The sequence below is a fragment of the Ciconia boyciana genome, chromosome 7, assembly GCF_034638445.1.
Source record: "Ciconia boyciana chromosome 7, ASM3463844v1, whole genome shotgun sequence".
Lineage (NCBI taxonomy): Eukaryota > Metazoa > Chordata > Aves > Ciconiiformes > Ciconiidae > Ciconia > Ciconia boyciana.
The window spans coordinates 29,993,158-30,012,409 of NC_132940.1; the positions used below are offsets into that span (position 1 = coordinate 29,993,158).

Below are 19,252 nucleotides of genomic sequence, written 5' to 3' on the forward strand. Positions count from 1 at the left end.
CCCTCCGTTAGTTTGGAAGGATTATTAATAACTGGGGTGTTCTTCGCCAGCCCCTGCACGCCGGCAGTTTGCCCCTGTGGTGGCCAGTGGTGGCCCTTGGCTGGAGCTCCTGGCATGGGGATGGGTGGGAGTGGGTAGGGAGGGCGGGGGGGGTCCCCAACCTGGCAGGCAGGGACCGGACAGATGCTGGCAGCTGCCTGCGGGGAGAAAAAGCTGCAAGAGGCATTGCATGGGTCAGGACATGCTCCAGGAAGCTGGGAGGGACCTGGCACGTCCCGGGGCATTGGCACGTCACCGAGCTGCAGGTTTCTGCTCACCAAAAGCCTTTTGCAATTTCTGCTGTGGGCATCTGGGGGGCCCGGTGCATGCCATGTATTTTTTTTTCCCCCCCCACTTTTTGGCCTAAAATACTATAACATGAAATGGAAAAAGTGCAGGAGCCTGCCCTCAGAGTTTGCTCTTGCCCAAGGCTAAGCTTTGTTGCCCAAACGGGGGGAAATAGGGGGAAAAAAAATCCCATTGATAAGTGACTGGCAGGGGGAAGAGGATGGGCAGCACCAGCAGAAGGAAAAAGTGTGGATGCAGAGAGGGGGAAGGAGGTGTAAGCAAGGAAAATGCAAACAATCCGGTTTGGTTCACGTCGATTTGTTTTCTCTTTCAGCCACAAGCAGCTACCAAGTGAGGGAGGATGCTGCACCCAGCACAGGGCCTCCACCCCCCCCAAATGCTCTGGGAGGCTGCATGTGCCTTTCCCACCTTAAAATCATCTCTTTTTTTGCAGGGGGGGAAAGACTTGAGCTGGGAGAGGTGCGACATGCTCAAACCCACCCCGGCACCCAAAGGATGTGTGCCAGGACCCCCCAGCCCTGACAGCATCACATCACCTCCTCCCAGCATCACCTCCTGCCACCTGCCTTTTTGGGGCGATTTTCTCATCGGGGCCTGGTGAGACTTAGCATTTCTCCGTTTGGAGCCGGGATGAACATTTATTAGAATTAAACAGCTGGGAGCAAGATGATATTTAAACTGGTATTAGGAGAGCATCGTTGGAGGGAGATAATTCCTGGGGCAGTCTGGCAGCGTGGCGGCCGGGGGGGCTCCTTGGGTTTCCTGCTGGAGAGCGATACAGTTAATTTGCAGCCGGAGCTGGAGGCTGGCCCGCGCTGATATTGCCGTGTTATTTAGAAGAGAAAGGTCAGGCTGAAGATTGAATAATCATTGACAAGAAATCCATGGGGGAGTGCAGGCGGCAGCTCCAGGCGAGCTCCCGTATCCTTGTGCCGCTCCCCTGGGGCTCCCTGAGGGGCTTCTTTCCCTCTGCCTTGGTCCCCGTGGGGTGTCAGAGGGGTTTGTGGCAGGGATCCTGCTCACCTTTCTCCAGCTTGGGAGCCAGGGAATCACAGCCACCCTCTGCAGCTGCCTCCTTTTTTCATCTCCAACATGTGGCAGAGCTGTCCTGGTTTTTGCCCGACACACAATTTTTTAGATTGAAAATTATTTCTAAATTTAAAATTACCTTTTGCTCATAAACTTTTTCAAATTTTTTATTTTTTTAAACTAAAACCCCCAGGAAAACACAAGAAACCACCAACTCTTCCCCTGCTCCCCAGCCCTTGGATGTGATAAAGAAAATCCCCATTCTAGCTTTTTTGGAAAGAAGTGCACTAAAAGGTCCAAAAAAAGCACTGAACAAGCAATGAAAATGAAAGATTGAAAATGCTTTTTGCATGGACAAATCCGTGCGTCCAGGAGCACCCACCTCCTGCTTCCTAGGGAAACTGAGGCATGGGGGAGGCGCTGGGACCAGCGGGGATGCTGCGCATCGGGCATCACCCCTGCATCACATCCCTCCGGCTCCAAAGCTCCCACCACCAGGAGCAGGACCGAGCGCTGGGCTATTGCCTTTGCTCCCCCACCACCCCCCCCGCTGCACCCCAAACCCTTCCTGCCCCCTGCATCCCCATGGGAGAACCCCCCAGGGCATCTCGCTTTCCTCTTATTCCTCCCAAAAAATACGCCAGGTTTGGTTTAAGTTTTTTTTGGTTTTTTTTTTTTTTTTTGCAACAAAAGAAACTATTTATTTGGAATATGCATTACCAGTACAAATCAGGAAACTGTAAAACCTACACCTTGTTAGTATCGTCATAGAACATAAAAGTCTCAATTGGGATCAGAAAGACAGAGGCCTTTTTTTTCTTTACAGAAGCAGAAAAGCTTAAAGTTTCAAAACCAGGTCGGAACAGAGAGTCTTTTTTTTTAGGGTTTTTCTTTTTTTTTTTTTTTTTTAATATTTGGAATCCATTAGGAAGAGAACAAAAAAGATGGGGGGAAAAAATAGAAAAGAAAAAGCAACTCAGAACAACTGGATCATCTTTACAAGGGATAGAAAGGGCTTTGCAAGAACAAAAAAAGCAAACCGACAAAACCAACCCCCCAGGCAACGTCTGATTTACATAGTCTTAATAATAATAATAATAATAATAAAGGTGTATGAAAACAAAATGACTCCAGGAAACCTTGGGATTAAAAATAACACCCCAAACCCTAAACCATTCAGTGATGTGGAAAGCTCAGGTTTTTTTGGGAGGGGGGGGTGGAGCAGGGAAACTGTTTTAAGAGAAAACTAAAGTGATGCCAACCGGCGTCTTCCTCAGTGCTTCTCCTTGAACCCCACTCTGCAGCCACCGAGATTTTGGGCTGTATTTGAGGGCATTTTGGCCATGTCCCACCATGGCTGGGGGGCTGCCATGTCCCATGCTTTGTCCCTCATCCTTCCCAGTGCCCCTGTGCAGCCGGGACTTGGGGCCAGGCTGTGAGACCCCATCCTCAACAAGGTCCACGGCCCATGGTTGAAATGAGGTTGGCACCTTCCTTGCTCCAAACTCATCATTTTTGGGCCAAGAGCTGCGGTTGGGCTGATGGGTGCCTCCAAGCCAGGGCTCTTGCAGTGAACCCTCGGGGCAAGGGTGCCACTGGGATTCGGGGCAGAGCGTTAAGGGCTTTGAAGCCCACCACTGCCTATGCATTTTGGGGAGGATTCATGCCCTTTCATCACTTCTAGGCAGCTCAGCATCGCCCCCAGGCATGGAGATCCACAGGGGCTCAGCACCTGATTCCCCACCACCCCTCAGCATCTCCTCCCCAAAACCCCTCGGGATTACGTCCCTCTCCGGAGACGTAATCCCCCTGCTCAGGCTCAGGGCAGCCACCCAAGGATCTTCTGGGGTTGGGCGTCAAAATGTGTGGGGACCCCTCCCCCCCAAACACCACCATCACTTTTCACATCACTTGGGTCACAGCTCAAAAGCGCAGGGGAAGCAGCAAGGCTGTTGTCTCGGACAGGTCAAAATAAACTCAGCATCATCATCAAAGGCCCCCCTCCCCTCCCAAATAATGCCAAAAAAATAAAATAAAAGGTAATTTCTGGGTCTCAACGTTAAGAACATAAAGTGTTAGACTGTACCTATTAATGCTCACTATTCCAACCATTTTTTTTTCTTTTTAAAGTTTTACAAAATGAATTACCGTCACTTTTTAAACATTGTGTAAGAAGAAATGAGTGTGCACAACTCTACACTTTTCTAGCATTCTTGAACTAATTCACAAATGCGAGAAAATGGGGAAAAAAAAAAACATGGTAAAAACAAACAAACGAAAAAAAAAAAGAAGATGAATGTAGGTAGTTTGATGTTATAAACTATACAGGAATGAAGCGCTTGTTGCCACAGAAAGAACAGGGATGGGACCTTCCCCCTGCTCAATTTTGCGTGCTAAGAGGGTCATTTTTTATTCTTTTATTATAAACACTATTAAATTCCGACTGCGTTTTTGGTTTTTTTTTTTTCTCCTTTATCTGAATATACAAGAACATTCATTATCAAATGTTCGTTATCATCAATACTACAAAGAACGAGACACAAATCGCAAGAAACAATGGAAAATGTTAATAAAGCTGAAAGAGTCGTCGAGTTTTTTTTGTGGTTTTTTTTTGTTTTTATTTTTTTTGAGTTTCTGCAGGTTTTTTTGTTTGTTTTTTGTTTTTTTGTTTTGTTTTGGTTTTTTGGTATCGAAGTCAGGTTTTTCTGGGCAGAAAAAAATAATTAAAAAAAAAAGAAGAAAAAAACCCCACAACACTTGGGGTTGGGGGGAGGGAGGGGAAGGGGAGGAGAAACACACCCCCCGCAAAAAAGCAAAGAAAATGGCAAGCGAGCAGCTATGCCAGCGCGAACCGGAGGGACCAACCAGGGAACCCAGGAGGTGATTTGCAAAGTACCGTGGAGGAGCAAGTGCCCTGCCCGGGCAAGGGGTGCCGCGGACAGGGGTGCAGGCAGGAGGGGCAGCAGTTGCAGGGCAGGGGAAGGCAGCCCCAGCACGGGCCGGCTCCGGTAAGTGGGTGCTTTCAGCTCATCCCCGGTTGGTTTCCAAGAGGTACAGTGGCATTCCCGCAGGCATGGCACTGCTGCCGCTCCGGAGAACAGACCTGACCCAGTCCCGTGTCCCTGAAATGCTTTGCTGGAACGGTTTCATGTAAAATAAGCTGGAAATGGTTAAAAGGCTGCACTGGGGGAGGCCACAGGAAGAGGAGAGCAGGAAGGTGCACGGCTCAGAAAGATGGGCAGCACCTCCTAACCATCCTTGCGGGGAAACAACCTTCTCGTTGCTCTTAACATGTTCCCAGCTGGGAGGCAGCCCTAGACCTCGCACATCGCATCACGCTCTGCAGCATGGTCCCCGTCCCCTGGCACGGATGCAAAAGGAGGAGCAGAAAGGGTCTCACCGCTGGAGACATAAGAACTAAGCAAGGAGCAGCTTGTGCTGTTTCTCATCCACCTTTTGTGTTCTACTCTGATCCCACCAGCTCTGAAACAAACAAAAAAATCCACTGAATTGGGACTTCTCATATTTGGGGGAAGGTCACAAATTTCAGAGTGGATGTTTTGGAGCCTTCTGGGCTTGTTCCCCAGGGAAAGGCAGGCTTCACCCACTTCAGGCGAGTCACACTGCTGGCCCCACGCTGCAAGGTGACAGTGCGTCAGAGCCATGAGCACACCACTGCTGTGGCCTGCAGGCCACCCACCGTTATTTTTTCCAGCAGAAAGGTGGAAATTTTTCTGGCAGAGCTTTAATTTTAAATGGTTCCTGCTTAACACTGCCCTGTGCTGGCAGTTCCCATCTTGAGATGGCTGGCACCAGCGCAGGCAGGGAGGGCACGGATGTGGAAGAGCATGAGATGAGGCCAAGAGGTATTTGGAGCCATCACAAGGTGCCAGACATGCTGCACCCACACCAGTCCCCACAACACCCAGGGTCATGCTGCAGGCTGGCTCAGCCTCCTTGTGCCCGCGGGAACAACCAGCGGCCAAAACCACCACCCCGGCACGAAGCTCAGCCCATTGCCTGGAGCAAACCGGTGCCTCCGCACCCCACTCTTCAACAAAAGCCGTGTCCTCCCAGCGTCAGCTGCCCCATGAGGTGTTTCAGCAAGATGAAGCCTTGCTTACCACCCATCACCGCTTGTCCAAAAAGTGGACCAGAAACCCCACGAGTGCTCCCACGACTTGGGATGCCACTCCCAGCAGTGTCAGTTGAAAGACATCCCCAAGCAGGGCATCCACCCATCTTGCAGAGCCTTCACCCTCAAGCAAACCTGTTGCATTAACCATTACCAAATGCACCTGACATGCACACCCCACCACATCCAGCCCCTGGGATCCCACTGCCTGTCCCTTGCTGCCTGCCTGCCACGGCTTTGGGAACGCAGCGGGTGCCACCAACCTCTGTGGGTCCTGCCTGCATTGGGGACCCCACCTCCTCCTCTTCCGCAGCACAGCACGCTCCCGAAAACACGAGCCAACACCCCATGACACTCTCCTTGCCAGAAAAAACTCCACCGCTGGCCTCCCTGGGTGCTGAGAGAAAACTGCTAGGATCCCATCGATCACCTACGCCTGATCCCATACACCACCACGGAGGTGCTCAGCGCCTTCATTATCAGCGATGGCCATTTCTTGTCCACCTCTGCCTCGTTTCCTTCCCTCCTCTCCTCCCCTTTAACAGCAGGCAGGGAGAATGGCGGGGTTTCACAGCTCATCCAGCTTTGGGATGTGCAGCGGAGCAGGGCAGGGACCAGGAAGAGTCATTGGTTTCCCGGGGCTGGGAATGGGCCGGTACCTTTTGGAAGCGAAGGAGAGCACGCCGGCTCCTTCTCCTGTGTGCACGGGGGGCTACGTCCACCCGCCCCGTCACCGGCAGTGCCTGAGGGACAGCTCACTGAGGCAGGGCTGGGCACGGGGAGGCGATGCGCTGGTTGCGGCCGGGGCCGGTGGAGACAAGGCGGCAGCAGGGCTGCGGTGGTGCTTCCCTATGGAGAGGTAGCGTGAGAGACGGGGGCGGCGAGGGGGGCTGCCTGCTAGTAAAGGAGCGAGACGCGACTGAGGTACGTTTGTGGCTCCTCAGAAAGATGCCCAGCATGAGGTCGTACACTGCTTTGGGGTTGTTTTGTGTGGTGGCAGTTGATTTTTGCTGTTCCTCCTTAAAATCCTTCTACCTGTTGACGCATCCTTCAGTGGGAAGGGGTGAGGGGAAGGGAGTGGTGTTGTGGCAGTGGCAGGGAGGGGAAGAGCGGCTTCTACCCAGAAAAGAAAGGGAAGAGAGTATAAAGAAGTGTCCAGATTGGCTGAAAAAAGCATCCCGACGAAGAGAAGAGAAGAGAAGGAGTCTTCTTGTGTGTGCTGATTGGGTTCACCTCCAGTCTGACTGCTGCGGTGTTAGGAGAGGCCCCCTCCCCTCCCAACCCCGCCGGGGCCGGCTCAGCCAGGGATGCAATTTGCTGGGAGATCAGTTGGAGGTATCAGAGTGAACGCTGCCAGGGCCTTCTGTGGGGGAGGTCACCGATGATGGGGTAGTAGCGTCTTGCCAACCTCCATTAGCCTGCAGGGAAACACGGAGACATCCGTCACCCAACAGCACACCCAGCCCTACCCAAGCCACACATCCACCTCAGACCCCCCCGCTTCTCCCTCAGCAGGGGCTGATGTAGGATGCAAAGATGTCCCCTCTGGCTCTCCCACCCCACTGCAGGCCACGGGGCTCCATCAGTGGGATGGGGCCAGAAACATTTTTGTCAAAAACAGGGGGTTTTGATAAAGTGGAAGTGCTCATGGAAATTCTGTCCCTTAAAAAATACTTATTTCTGTAGAAAACCTGAGCTCTGGTTGTTTGAGTTCGTTTTTTTTTTTTTACCCCCAAATAGGACCCTTCCCCATATGGAAGGAGGAAAATAGCAAACACCTCACTCCAAAAACCCCATCCTGGGACGTTATCTGGACCCAGGTGCTGTGACCACAAGCAATGGGTCCCAAGGGACCGCTGAGCTGTGCCGTGTCCCCCAGCATAGCTCCATGTCCCTCCTCGCTGCCTTTCCGGGCACCCCTCCTGCTGCGCTGTCCCTGTGTGGGGGGAAGCCATCAGCACCAAGCCTTGCTGCGGGGGACATGTTGCCCAAACACCTCTCCCGCCACTGTGAAGGCTGCGTTCGGGGATTTGAGCCACCTCTCTGCTCCCAATGCAAGAGCCTTCCCCTCCTCGCTTTGCAGTAAAAACACAAATTTCTGCTGCCCTGGGGCTGGTCCTCCATGCTCCCCAAGCCACAGTGTAACAGAGGTGCCACCACCATATCCCATCCGAGGGTTCGTACAGCAAAGCATGGCGGACACCTTGTTTCTTCTCCTAAAAACAGACACAGAGCCAAATTCTCCAGCCTCTCGAGAGCAGAGCTACCAGAGGGTCCCGGCTGCTGCAGACAGGAGCCGGCAGCACACAGAAGCTGCTCCTCTGTGGCTGCCACCCCCTTCAGACAGGAGCAGATGTCGCACCCAACCTCCTCTGCTTGCTCTGACATTGATTCAGTGCTTGGCTAATTAATCCTTCCCAACCACTGCCAGAGCTCAAGTTGGTAGCAGCCGCCGTCCCACTTTAGATGTGCCCAGGCTGCTTTGCCCTCTCTGGCTGCCTGTCCTGCTGCCTCCTGGCCATCACTGGCCCTGCTAGCCAGGACCCTGCAGACCCTCGAAGTGGGGTAAGGGTAGGGAAAGCCTCATTGCCCTGAGACGCCGAGCAGCCATCCGGGACTCGCCGGTGGGCTGTCCGTGCTGCCGACCAGCTCCTGCCTGCCCGAGAGACAGCTGAGATGGGAGCAAAGAGCTGAGCACAGCAAGCTGCGGAAACCCACGTTTTGAGGGATGAAAGCACCTCACAGCGGGACGCGCAGAAAGCAAAAAAGACAGAGGTGTGCACACACACAACGGGCTTGTGTGATCTTCCATGCACATGTGGGAGCATGCAAACATGCTCCCTTGCAAAGGCGTTCAGGTAACAGCAAGGAGGACGGGAATTGTGACCTGAGCTTGCTAGCAGGTTAGCAGATCCCATTCCACTTCACCTTGGGTGCAAGCATGAAACCAGACTATGCACGAACATTACCAGCCCTGCATGCCCCCCGCCTCCAGAGACCCCGGACTGGCCGTGCCCACCACCCCCACCAGCTTCTGCCCGCACACGGGCCCCAACCCACCGTCCCTGCGCTCCCCGAGATGCAATATCCACACTTACACGTCTTGGACCGCTGCAAGAGGCAGCAATTACTGTAGATTATCAGCCCGACAATGACAGGCCGCGTAAAGAGAGACACAGAGCCAACTCCACCGCCCTGAGACTGGCATATTCAAGTACACTTAGGACATTAATAGCAATTTGCGTGCCATCAGTGAGAGAGAACCACAATAGCTGTGCTGGCAGCCTCTTATTACCAAGCCTGTTATTTGTTGGAGTTACAAGCTATAATCACAACAGAAACTTTCAAAACCCTTATCTTCCATGACGCACCAAATCTATTTCAGAGCCGTAATTGCTATGTCACCGGAGAGTTTGCTGCTTAATGCACTCAGATGCCATTTAGTGTTTGCAGGGTCATTACAGCGAGCAGGAGGGGGGAGCGCAGAGGGGGCCGTGTGGAGCAGGGCTCTGTCCCTATTGTGCTCAACTATTTTTAGCAAGGCTTTTGCGTGCCAGTCGCAGTTGGAAGGAGTGAGAGTGAGAGCATCTTGCAGACAGCACCTGTAGTGCCTCGATGTTTAGCACCCTGCCCCCCCAAAATGCTGGGGAGCCCCACTGCACTCGAGACTGGGAATCAGCCTTCATGCGTGACAGGAGTTTGTGCTGCCCGTGACCACCTTGGTGGCATGCAGCGGGAAGACAAGAGGATGTTGGGGAGAGGCTGACCTGGATTGGGGCACCCTCCACAGAGCCCACACCCTCCTGCTCCCCCAGCGTGGAAGGCTGCAAGTTATGGGCCAAGCAATGGAAAGGAGGCCCCAAGGCTGGCCATGCCTTTTTATGATCTTGATGCCATCCTTTGGAATGGGGACACGCCGTCCATGAAGAGGCCGGATCCTTCCCCAGGCAGAGGGTATGTAGGCACCATTCACACTCATCCCTTCTTTCCTGGAGTTCACCCCCTTGCTGCATGGACCGAGCCATGTGCAGGATGCATCTGATTCCACCCAGCTGGCCCTGCCTCTTTCTGACCAAGGAGATCCCTTGGGATCTGACTGCAGTAAATCCCTTGGGATCTTCATCAAAGATGGAGTAGTCTTCTGAGGACGCTGCTCCTCGCAGACCCTCTGTGAGGAGCCCCTGCACACAGCTGTGACTTCTTCAGGAGGGAGAGAAGCCAAAGACAGAGCAATGGTCTCCAGGACATCTCTTCCTATGTCACCTTCTGGTGCCAGAGCACAGGCAAGGCCTTGGTGGCTGTCCAAGTGGTGGAGCCCCGGTGATTGAATGCTGAAGCAACTGGTTTTGGTGCCCGTTTCCACAGGTCTCACAGCATTTTTGTCACCTCCAGCAAGTCTGGTTGGCTCTCCGCCCGGGCCTCCTACCTAGGGCTGGGAGATTACTTTCTGCCAATTTTTAAAGGCACCTTCTGCTTCACACGGAGGCTGTCTTGACGTCAAATCCATGTCCCGGCCGGGGCAGGGTGTCAGGTCAGCCTCCAAACACACCAGATATCAGCAAGTCTGACAGATGGGGAGTAGCCTCAAAGACGTTCAGACCTCTGAGCTTTTAATATCAGGGTCTCCTTATGATATGCACTGAAGCTCTTATTACACACCAGAGAATCCAGCTTTGTCTGGCCATCACTTTCCAAGGGTCACAGCGTCAGTCTTCAGGACACACCAAGGCATCCCTGATGGATGGAGCTTGGGCGCTCGAGCCCTGCCAGACCAACTTCCATATCCCAGCTCATGATCATGATCACGAACCGTAGCTTGATCATGATGGTGAACCATAGCTTGCTGAGGAACAGAGAAACAACTTTCTTTTCAAGGCTCGAATTCTTAGAGAAAAGGGTCTCAGCACAAGCGAGGAGGTCTCACCTCCCACAGGTACCAGTGCCCGGTGATCCTCGCTGACAAGAGTGGATGCAAAACTCCATGGCACAACCTGACACTGACCACCACCATCATGGTCACACACTGCTCTGTAAATACGCACAGCTCTGCACAACAGTGGTTTTAAATCAAAAACCTCACACTCTGATGAACTTTAAAAATAGCCTCTCATTTTAGACTTTTAAATTATCTACAAATTAAATTAAATAAAGTCCCAAAATAAATTTCTGAAAGAGTTTTTCTTTAAGATGACTATAGCTCATTCATTCATTAGCAGATGGGGGAACTAAAACACTTTGTGGATTTACAGCCACAGGGCAGCGGCAGGAAGGGCGATGTTTTGGGTTGGGACCCTCCAGAGCATTATGGCAATAAAGATCCAACTTCTACTGGAACCCATCAGAACCTGGACATCTAAATGCTCTGAACCCCTGAACCCCTGGGGACGTCCAGTCGGGTACACACGTGGACCCCCACAAACAAGCACTGTACAGAGGGACCAGACACTTAACATCTCTCACTTAATGGTACAAAACCCCTCAACCTCAAAGCTTGCAAAAAGGGGCTGGATCAGTCCCCCAAAGGGCTGGATCACTCCCTTTAGGTGTGGGGGGTCCCTCCTTCTTCTTAGTGCTACCCAAGGCCGGGTATCCTCAAGACGGCTCCTGCCTCTACCACCCCTCCATCACCAAGAGCATCCCCATCTCTTGCCAGAACCGGTGCTGCCCAACGCCGTCTCCACCTGCGGAGGAGAAGGCGGCTGTTGTCGCTCTGCCTCAGCCATCACTGCAGGTCAGGGAAATCGCGATGGCTGGGACATTGCCCGTTATCCTGCTAACGATGCAGAACCGACTCCAGCCCTTTCTGCCCCGCAGAGCGGTCTGTCAGCCATCGAGCAGCAGAGCCACGGAGGGGACTGGGCTTTGTGCAGATTCCTCTCCTCAGCTGTCATGACTTACATGCATTTAAAATTCATCCTCCATCAAGGCAGGCAAACCCCAAGCGTTGTCTCCCCTGCCAAGGTTTGCAGCGGTGGAGCTGGGCAACCTGCCGCTGACTTCCCAGCCCTGACGGGCTCCGGGGATGACTTAACCTCAGCCTCGTGCAGACATCTTTGTGACAGGGCTCTTGACTAGGTTTCGGCTCATCTCCTTCCAGCAGCTCACGGGGATGCTCGGGTGACGTGGGGACGGCAGCTTTCTGTGTCACTAGCAGCTTTCCTCCGCATCCTGCTGCCCATCCTTGGCGTTAAAGGGTTCAGGGGAGAGGCAGGGAAGCCCTGCCTGCTATGAGACAGCCACCCTGCCTGCACTGAGCAGCTCCCCAGGACCTTGCCCAGGACCGATGCTCCGTGGAGGGCAGCCATACTTTGGGGGTGGACAAACAGAGGTCTGTCAAGGGACCTAGCTGGACAGGAAGACATTAAGTGACAATAAAAGCTATAGGGAGGAGCTTGCTGCCTGGATACAGGGGAAGCAAAACATTTGGGGACAGAGAGACAACCCAGAAGATGCTTCCTAAACTATCTGCTCAGCTCTGGACTCCCTGCCTTGCTCCCCATGCCTACCACAGCTTTATGTGGAAACGAGGCATCACCCCCAAACTCAGGGGGTCCCTTTGCCCACTTGCCACCCTGCCCCTCTCTGAACAACATCCAATTTGGGCCAATTTGTGCTCCTGCCCTCCTAGAAAACCAGCCTGAGCAGCCATCAGATGCCACCATCCCAGCTCCCCATTTGCGACACATGGGGGGGACCACTGAGCCCCTGCCGCTCTCAGCTCACCAGTTCCCAGGGCTGCTCGTGGTAACACTGGTTCTCCCAGTACCACAGCCAGAAATACCAGCCCAGCCCTCCTCGTCCTATTCGGCTTTTGAGTTCCCACTACCTCTTTCTTCTCTCCCCCATCACCCCCTCCCTGCCTTGTAAAGCCCGGCAGCAAACCTCCCCCCCAAATTTTGGCTTAACCCAGCCCACTGTTATTTTCCAAGCCAACTGTAACCATAATCAGCTCAGCCTCTTTCCTTGGGGGTATTTTAATTTGTACAAAAGTATCATCTCTTATCATGATCAGCCTGCAATTCATTTACTCTCCAAGTATTAAAAAGCCAGAAAGGGAATAAATTCAGCGCACGGAGAAATTAATGCGGAACGATAGGGTCTTTCATGTGGCATTTCCAAGCGCCGTTTTTGCAACGGGCTTATGTAATGAGACATAATTATCTGCACATGTTCAATTACATTACTTCACAAATCCTCCCTGCCTCTGCCTCCTGACGTCAAGCCGCCCGCTAAGCCCCGGTGCCCGCAGGAGAGGGGACCGCAACCCCCCGTCCCGCTGCACCCCTCTCCCTGCACCCTCTCCCCATGCCAGCGGTGGCTGCTCACAGACTGACAGCCCAAAGACGGTCACACGCAAGGTGACAAATGGCACAAGTCTTGGCTGGGAGGGTGACAGGACTGGACGGTGCACCCCACCAGCGCGCTTGGCTGCAGGACCACCATCCCACCCAAAGGACCACCACCTTCCTGCCCAGCCCAAGACCACCCCACCTCAGCATTCAGCATCCGCAATGAGGACCACGGCAGCCAGCCATATCCAGGGCCAGCTGCCCCCTCCTCTGTGCCACCCCGGACACCACTGCCACCACCCACTCGCTGCTCACAGCCTCCTTTTCCAGGCTGTCCTCCTCTCCCAGCTTGCTGTCACCGCCGCTGAGATGGCGGACGATTGATCTGAGAAATGAAGTTGGATTGCTGTCCCGAATCTACACTGGGTTCTCCTTGTGTGTGTCTGATCGATTTCCCCCTGTGCGACACAGCTTGTCGCTACGAATTTTCATGCTAGTCAGAACCCGCCAGCGCACCCAAGAACAAGGAGAAGATGCTCTGGAGACCGCCCTCCCCCTCGCATCCACCCCCAGTCCGGTTGGGCGAGGTTTTCTTGGGTTGACGTTGGTTGGCTTTGTGTTTTTTTTTTTCTCCTTTTATTTGCAATCGTTATTGCTGCCAACCCCATCACTGCCGTGCTTTCAGATGCCAGCCAGGGATGGGTTATTTTTAGATGGTCGCTCCGAGATGGTGCCATTGGCCTCCGCGTGGAGCCATCTCTGGACCAGGGCGTTCGCGGTGACATTCCCCACTGCAGTTACGCGAGGTGTCACCTGTTTAGCAGCTCCTCTCGGCCGAGTGCGTGTGGCCGCAGGTGCCGGGAGAACACTGATCAGCTCTGACAGTCCTAGACGCCAGCTGCCTGCACAAAGCCTGCCCGGTCGCCACTTTTTTTGTGGGCAAAGCTCTGCCGTTGGCGTGACCGATACAGAAGCAATAAACTAGGTGACCGTAAAAGCAAAGACAAGTCCTACTAAGTGGCATTCTGAGCCCTATGGCTTTGAAATAATTGGTAGTGAGAGAACAAAAAAGAAAAAAAGAAAAAAGGGAAAAAAAAAAAAAGAACCCAAGCCTATTTTTTTTTCTTACACTGATGCCCTGCGGACTATACATCTGACTTGCTGCGAGTCCGTCACTGTATCCTCCTGTCTGGCTGATAACATGGCGAAGGGTATCCACCTAAACAGACCAACGACAACAAAGACACAAATTAGAGTGAATGAAAGGTTAGTGGACAAAGCCGCTTCGGTTCATCTTTGGCAAGATAAAAACTAATAATAACAATAATAACAATAATAATAACAACAACAACAACAACAATAATAATAATAATAATAATGGTATATATTTGAAGGGGGGGGAAAAGAGAACCGCAGTTGGTCTCACAGTGAGAGCTGAGCCAGAGGACTGCTCCTGCCTCTCTTGCCACCCTCCACCTGCCCTGGTGGCCCCGTCACACTCTCCTTGGTCCCAAGTCTTTTGACAAAAAGAGTGGAGAGGGAGCACAGCGTGGCAAGCATGGGGTGGGACCTCCTGGAGCACATCACTGCCGCCGGCTCCACCATTGCGCTCGAGGACCCACATCCTTACCCCGACCCCCTTCCACCCTTCGGCCCCAAGCACTGGGAAGCTCACAGCAGTGGAAGGAGATCCTTGGAGTCAGCCGAGCGCCTTCATTTTGGAGGGCCCAGAAAGGGAATATACCTACCACGGCAAAGGTACCGGCAGCTCTCCTCCGGATGCCCTGTTCCTCTCCCCCCACTCCCCCAGCCCAGCCCCAGCAGTGGTACGCGCAGCGAGCACATCTCGTTGCCCACGGACGGCGCACTTGCTCTGCGTCCAGCACTGCAAGGGGAGCAACCTCAGCTTTAGAGAGCTCTCCTTGCCCAATGCGGCAGTGTCAGAGTAGCCGTCATCTCTCAACACAGTACAGAGCCTTAGATGCCAGAGAGTGGACTCCTGGCACATCTGGACATCGGATGGGAGGTGGGAGATCTGAGTGAGTTCCTGGCTATTTTAAATTTTTTCTTTCTGCCCAAAGCACGGGTTGAAGTTTCAGTAACGCTGCTCGAAGCTCCCTTGCTCTGTCTTGCTGGTGTGTACATGGGTGGTGTGAGTGCCTGTGCTTTGGGGAGGTGGGGAGATGATGAGGGGTGGCTTTTAATGAAAAAAAATTTTAGAAATCTAGCTGCTTATTTGAGTATTTCTCGCCTTTCAGTAGACACCTGGTTCGGCATCAAAGTGGAAGCCTTGTAAAATGAGACACCAGTCCAAACATCTGGCCCCTTCCCTTGGAAGAATAAAGCAAGCAGAACCTAAACCTCAGCTGCTTTCGTCTGAGTTCGTGCCTTTCTCCTGAACCTCTTCTCCTCCTAGTACGACTATCAAGCCAGAGCCAAATGCATTCACAAAGTGTGGGCAAGTCTCCTCAAGACCATGGTTGTTGGTTTGGTTGGGTGTTTGGTTTTGGTTTTTTTTGGATTGATTTTTTTTGGTGGTTGTTGCTGTTGCTTTTTTTGGTTGGTTGTTTTTTTCAGTTTGGTTTGCTTTTTTAAAGTGTTGGTTGGTTCGTTTGTGCTGGTTGAGATTTGCTCTTTTCGGACGGGAGGGAGAAGTGCCAATACAATCAAAGGCTCCTCCAACACTAATGCATTCACTGGCAGTACATCGGATGGGTCCCTACCTGTGACTGCACGTTGGCTCCAACCTGGGCCCCTTGGTAAGAATCCCCATTGAGAGACTGCACGCTCATGAACAAATCTCCAGAGTTTGACATGTTAAAAGAACTGGAAGAACCTGGAAAGGAAAGAGTGAGGCACCTGAATCACAGAAAGGAAAAAGATCCACCCCATGACTCTCAGCCAAGAGGAAGGAACAACATGCAAAGCAACCACAAAACCAAAACACACAGTCAGGTTAGTAGTATGAAGAACAGAGCAAGCAAAAAAAAAAAAAGGGGGGGGGGGATGCACTCTTGAGGTTATTCAAAGCCACATGTTGTTACAGCTCAATGCCAAGAACATTCTTCAACAGCTCCTCAGCTGGAGGAAGGATTCTTCATGCTCTCGACTGAGACAAACAAAACCCAGCCTGGAGGACTCGGACAGCCCTTTCCCTTCATTTCAGGGCATCAAAATCCTTCAGGCAGCTTTGAAAATCTCGGTTGTTGGAGGCGTCCACCCAGCAGACTGCACTGGAGAACAGAATTACCCAAACAAGCCACGCTATCGAGAGCAGAAGCCTTTTCAGCAGGGCGAACCAGGCTCACGCTACTGCTGTTTCTGAGAAGCCCAGATCAGGGTGGGTAAGTCTACCCTGCGCTGCTCTCTGCAGGGTGAGCACATCCAGACACCATCCAGTTCCACGGCTGGAGCTCCCGCTGAGCCATGGGGAGCTCTGCGATGGAGCGGTGCGTGGGGTTTGCCTTCAGGACATCAGGAGCCCATCACTGGTGGGAACTGCAGTGCACCAGGAGCGAAGGCTCGCAAAAACGTGAAGGCACTCGGGCTAGACTCCCAGTACCCATCACATCGGCAAGTGTCTTTTCATCATGATGGGCCATGAGAAAACGCAAGGGTGTCACAGCCCTCCTGGGCCAGCTGCCCCAGAAGAACAAGCTCTGTAAGCAACTTCCCCACCGCATGCACCAGTTGCCAACGTTACACTAAAAAATGATAACGGTGAAGACAACTGGGTGGGATCAGGAGGAAAAAAAAACACAAATGAAAAGAAAAAAAACATAATCCGCCTTTGCAGAAACAACGCTTTCTGCTTCCAGCTTCAAGATATCTGAGCACCTCCTCAACTACTGAATGGGAGAAGCAAACCCATCATGTAACTGGAAGGCGGGGGAGAAGGGAAGGGGGTTAAAAATAAATAAAAAGGTTTTATGGGATTATTTCAGAACTTATCGTGCAGATCAGCGCGTTAAGTGTGAGACAGCTCAACGTGCAAGGTTTGGTTATATACATGACGTTAGCCTTGGAAAGGAGAGACTTCAGGGGCCCAGGTCAGCTACACTTTCAGCTCCAACCCCAAATACACTCTCATCATCTCCACTGCCATTTCCAACTTGGAAGACTGGCAACCACAGTCCTGGTGGAATTGCCCAACTATGGCTTATGCGTACGCTCTGAGAAACGCCTGGCAATCCCCCTCCCTTTGCTGGAGAGTGAAGAAACACCCTGGACAGACCCCAGCTCTGCCCTGGAGGTGGAACAGGAAGGCTCCTCTGAAGGAAGCCACCTCCAAGAAAGGTCAGGGAGCAGGTGGGAGGTCTATGCTGGAGACTTCATGTTCACTAAACTCTCTGCTGCTCTCTTTGCAACTGGCTCTTTTGTCAGGTGCTGGCAATTCTCACAATTGAAGGAAAGCAGAAACATCACTGTTAGATACAACACCCAAGACAGTCAAGAGAAAGGCTCATCTTGAGCACAGTGAGTCTTGGATCGGGACCCTCCCACCGGTGCCTGAAAAGAGCAGAGCCAGGAATAGCTCATTGTCTGTGCTCACTGTCAACCCTGCCCAACCTGTTTCAGAGAGCAATCCCACAGCGCTGCGTAAAATAACCAGGACTAGTCAGAAGGCAGCTGTAACCATCACCTCCTCTGCTCAGCAGGCAAAGGGCTCCTGTCACTTCCCGACCTCTCAGGTTACTTACTATTTTAAAGGCAAAAAACCTAGGGAAATGAGCTGGCAGGCTGAGGATAGCCCACCCTGACACTGATCAACTTTAAGCGTGAAGATGGGCACTTTTCACCTACACAAAGATGCTTCCTACTGGGTTTTCTGAATGATCGCTTTGACCACTGGCATGAAAGCACAGGGCAGTAACATGGCTTCGTACTCCCGCAGTGGCTGAGAACTAAAGCATTTTGCAGCTACCGCTCACAAGACGCAGAGAATATTCTCCTGTTCTTTTAAGGTGAGCAGAAGCCTTTGAGATCACGCAAATAACAGCGGCAGAGCTAGGAAGAGGGCTCGGGAATCCCCGAGCACCTGACAGGGCACCGCTATCGCTCTGCCCCCAGCAGAGCAACATTTCATCCCACCTTCCCCTACCAAAAGAAAATTATAACAATAATAAATAAAAATGCCATAAACTTAACTGATATTTTATTGAAACTTAACAAACCTGGCCGTAAAATTGAGACTGGGAGGGAGGAAATAAAAATAAGCAAACAGCCACAAACTCTAGTTCTGAAGAGCGCTGGTGTCTTGGAAATCATGAGGAGTGCTGGAGATGTCACTTACAAGATATACGCTGCTATTGGCACAGGGTATTTTTACAATATATGTGCATATCTAAACGGTAAATATGTCTTGCCGCTGTTGTGGATGCAAAGATAAATATGCGCATACCAATGGCCCTGCATGTATGGATGCATTTGTATCAGAGGCATAATTGCAGAAAGCCCTTTGCGCTGCTGCTCTGCTGCTTCAGCACTCCGCTGTCTACATACTAGCCATGTATGAAAATTATGATGGCCCAAAGTCTCAGAGACACAGGTAAGAGGGGCTGATGCACTGGGGTGAGAGAGGGGGCAGGAATGTGAAGGGCCCTGAAAATTAAAACCCTGGTATCCTCTATGGAGACAAGATCCAGGAATACAAGTCAAATCCTTCCACTAGAGGAGGCTCCATCATAAATCTAATCTGTCCCTCTGAAAGGCTCCTTTGTAAACACACCAAAGGGTTTCAGTGGTCATAATTTGATCTGGGGCTCCTCAAGAACTGAGAAGTAACAACCATCTTTGAGCTTGTGAACCCAGGAGGAAAGGGCTCTTATCTTGACATGGAAGTCCCTTGATGCTATTGTGTGTACACAAAAAAACCCCCCCACCAGAAAACCCAACACTTTTCATGACTTGTAGCAGTGTGGAACAGTGGTTCATCTTCAGCATCCAGACATCTTAACAAACCCAAGACCTATCACCACTAGTCCTTAGTGTTGAGCTTCTATCAGGGCAGCTTCAGAAAAAGTGGTGGAAATGTTTAAACAAGCTATGGCACTCAGCTCTTGCCACTGGGTGAAAGCCTACATCAAAACAATGCCTGCAAAGAGATCTCTTCCACCGCTAACATTTCTGATGAGCGAAACCCACTTCAAGTTTGCCTCCAATTCAAATATCTTCACAAGCTTGACTGCTGGTATTTCTTGAACCACTTCTCCAGCTTCTCTAATGTTTTGACAGTCTCCACTTCCACCTTAAATTTTCCAGGACCTCTAACAAGTCCTTTTCTCTAAAGTATCCGACAATTCAAGTGGCATCAAGAATAAATGAACACAGTAATGGTGTTCATTGGAGCTGAAATCAAGCCATCCTCACCTGCTGCCTCATACCACCTACCACCAATGAGAAAGAGATCCGGCACGCTGAAACACTGAAGTCGACTTTGGTCATGTGTACA

General features: G+C 51.8%; 1 protein-coding gene across 5 annotated transcripts in view; it reads right to left on the minus strand.

Moving 5' to 3' along the window:
- Positions 1 to 3,970: 3,970 nt before the first annotated feature.
- Positions 3,971 to 19,252, minus strand: part of PBX1 (PBX homeobox 1) — a 135,444-nt gene continuing 120,162 nt past the window's right edge. For 3 of the 5 annotated variants that reach the window (XM_072868960.1, XM_072868961.1, XM_072868962.1), the window contains 3 exons: positions 15,525 to 15,637; positions 13,931 to 14,020; positions 3,971 to 6,930 (listed from right to left, as the gene is read on the minus strand). In XM_072868960.1, coding sequence (XP_072725061.1) covers positions 6,838 to 6,930; positions 13,931 to 14,020; positions 15,525 to 15,637 — 296 coding nt within the window. In that variant the 3' untranslated portion in view covers positions 3,971 to 6,837. The remainder of the gene's footprint in view (positions 6,931 to 13,930; positions 14,021 to 15,524; positions 15,638 to 19,252) is intronic. The other 2 variants (XM_072868963.1, XM_072868965.1) reach the window with 1 other exon arrangement.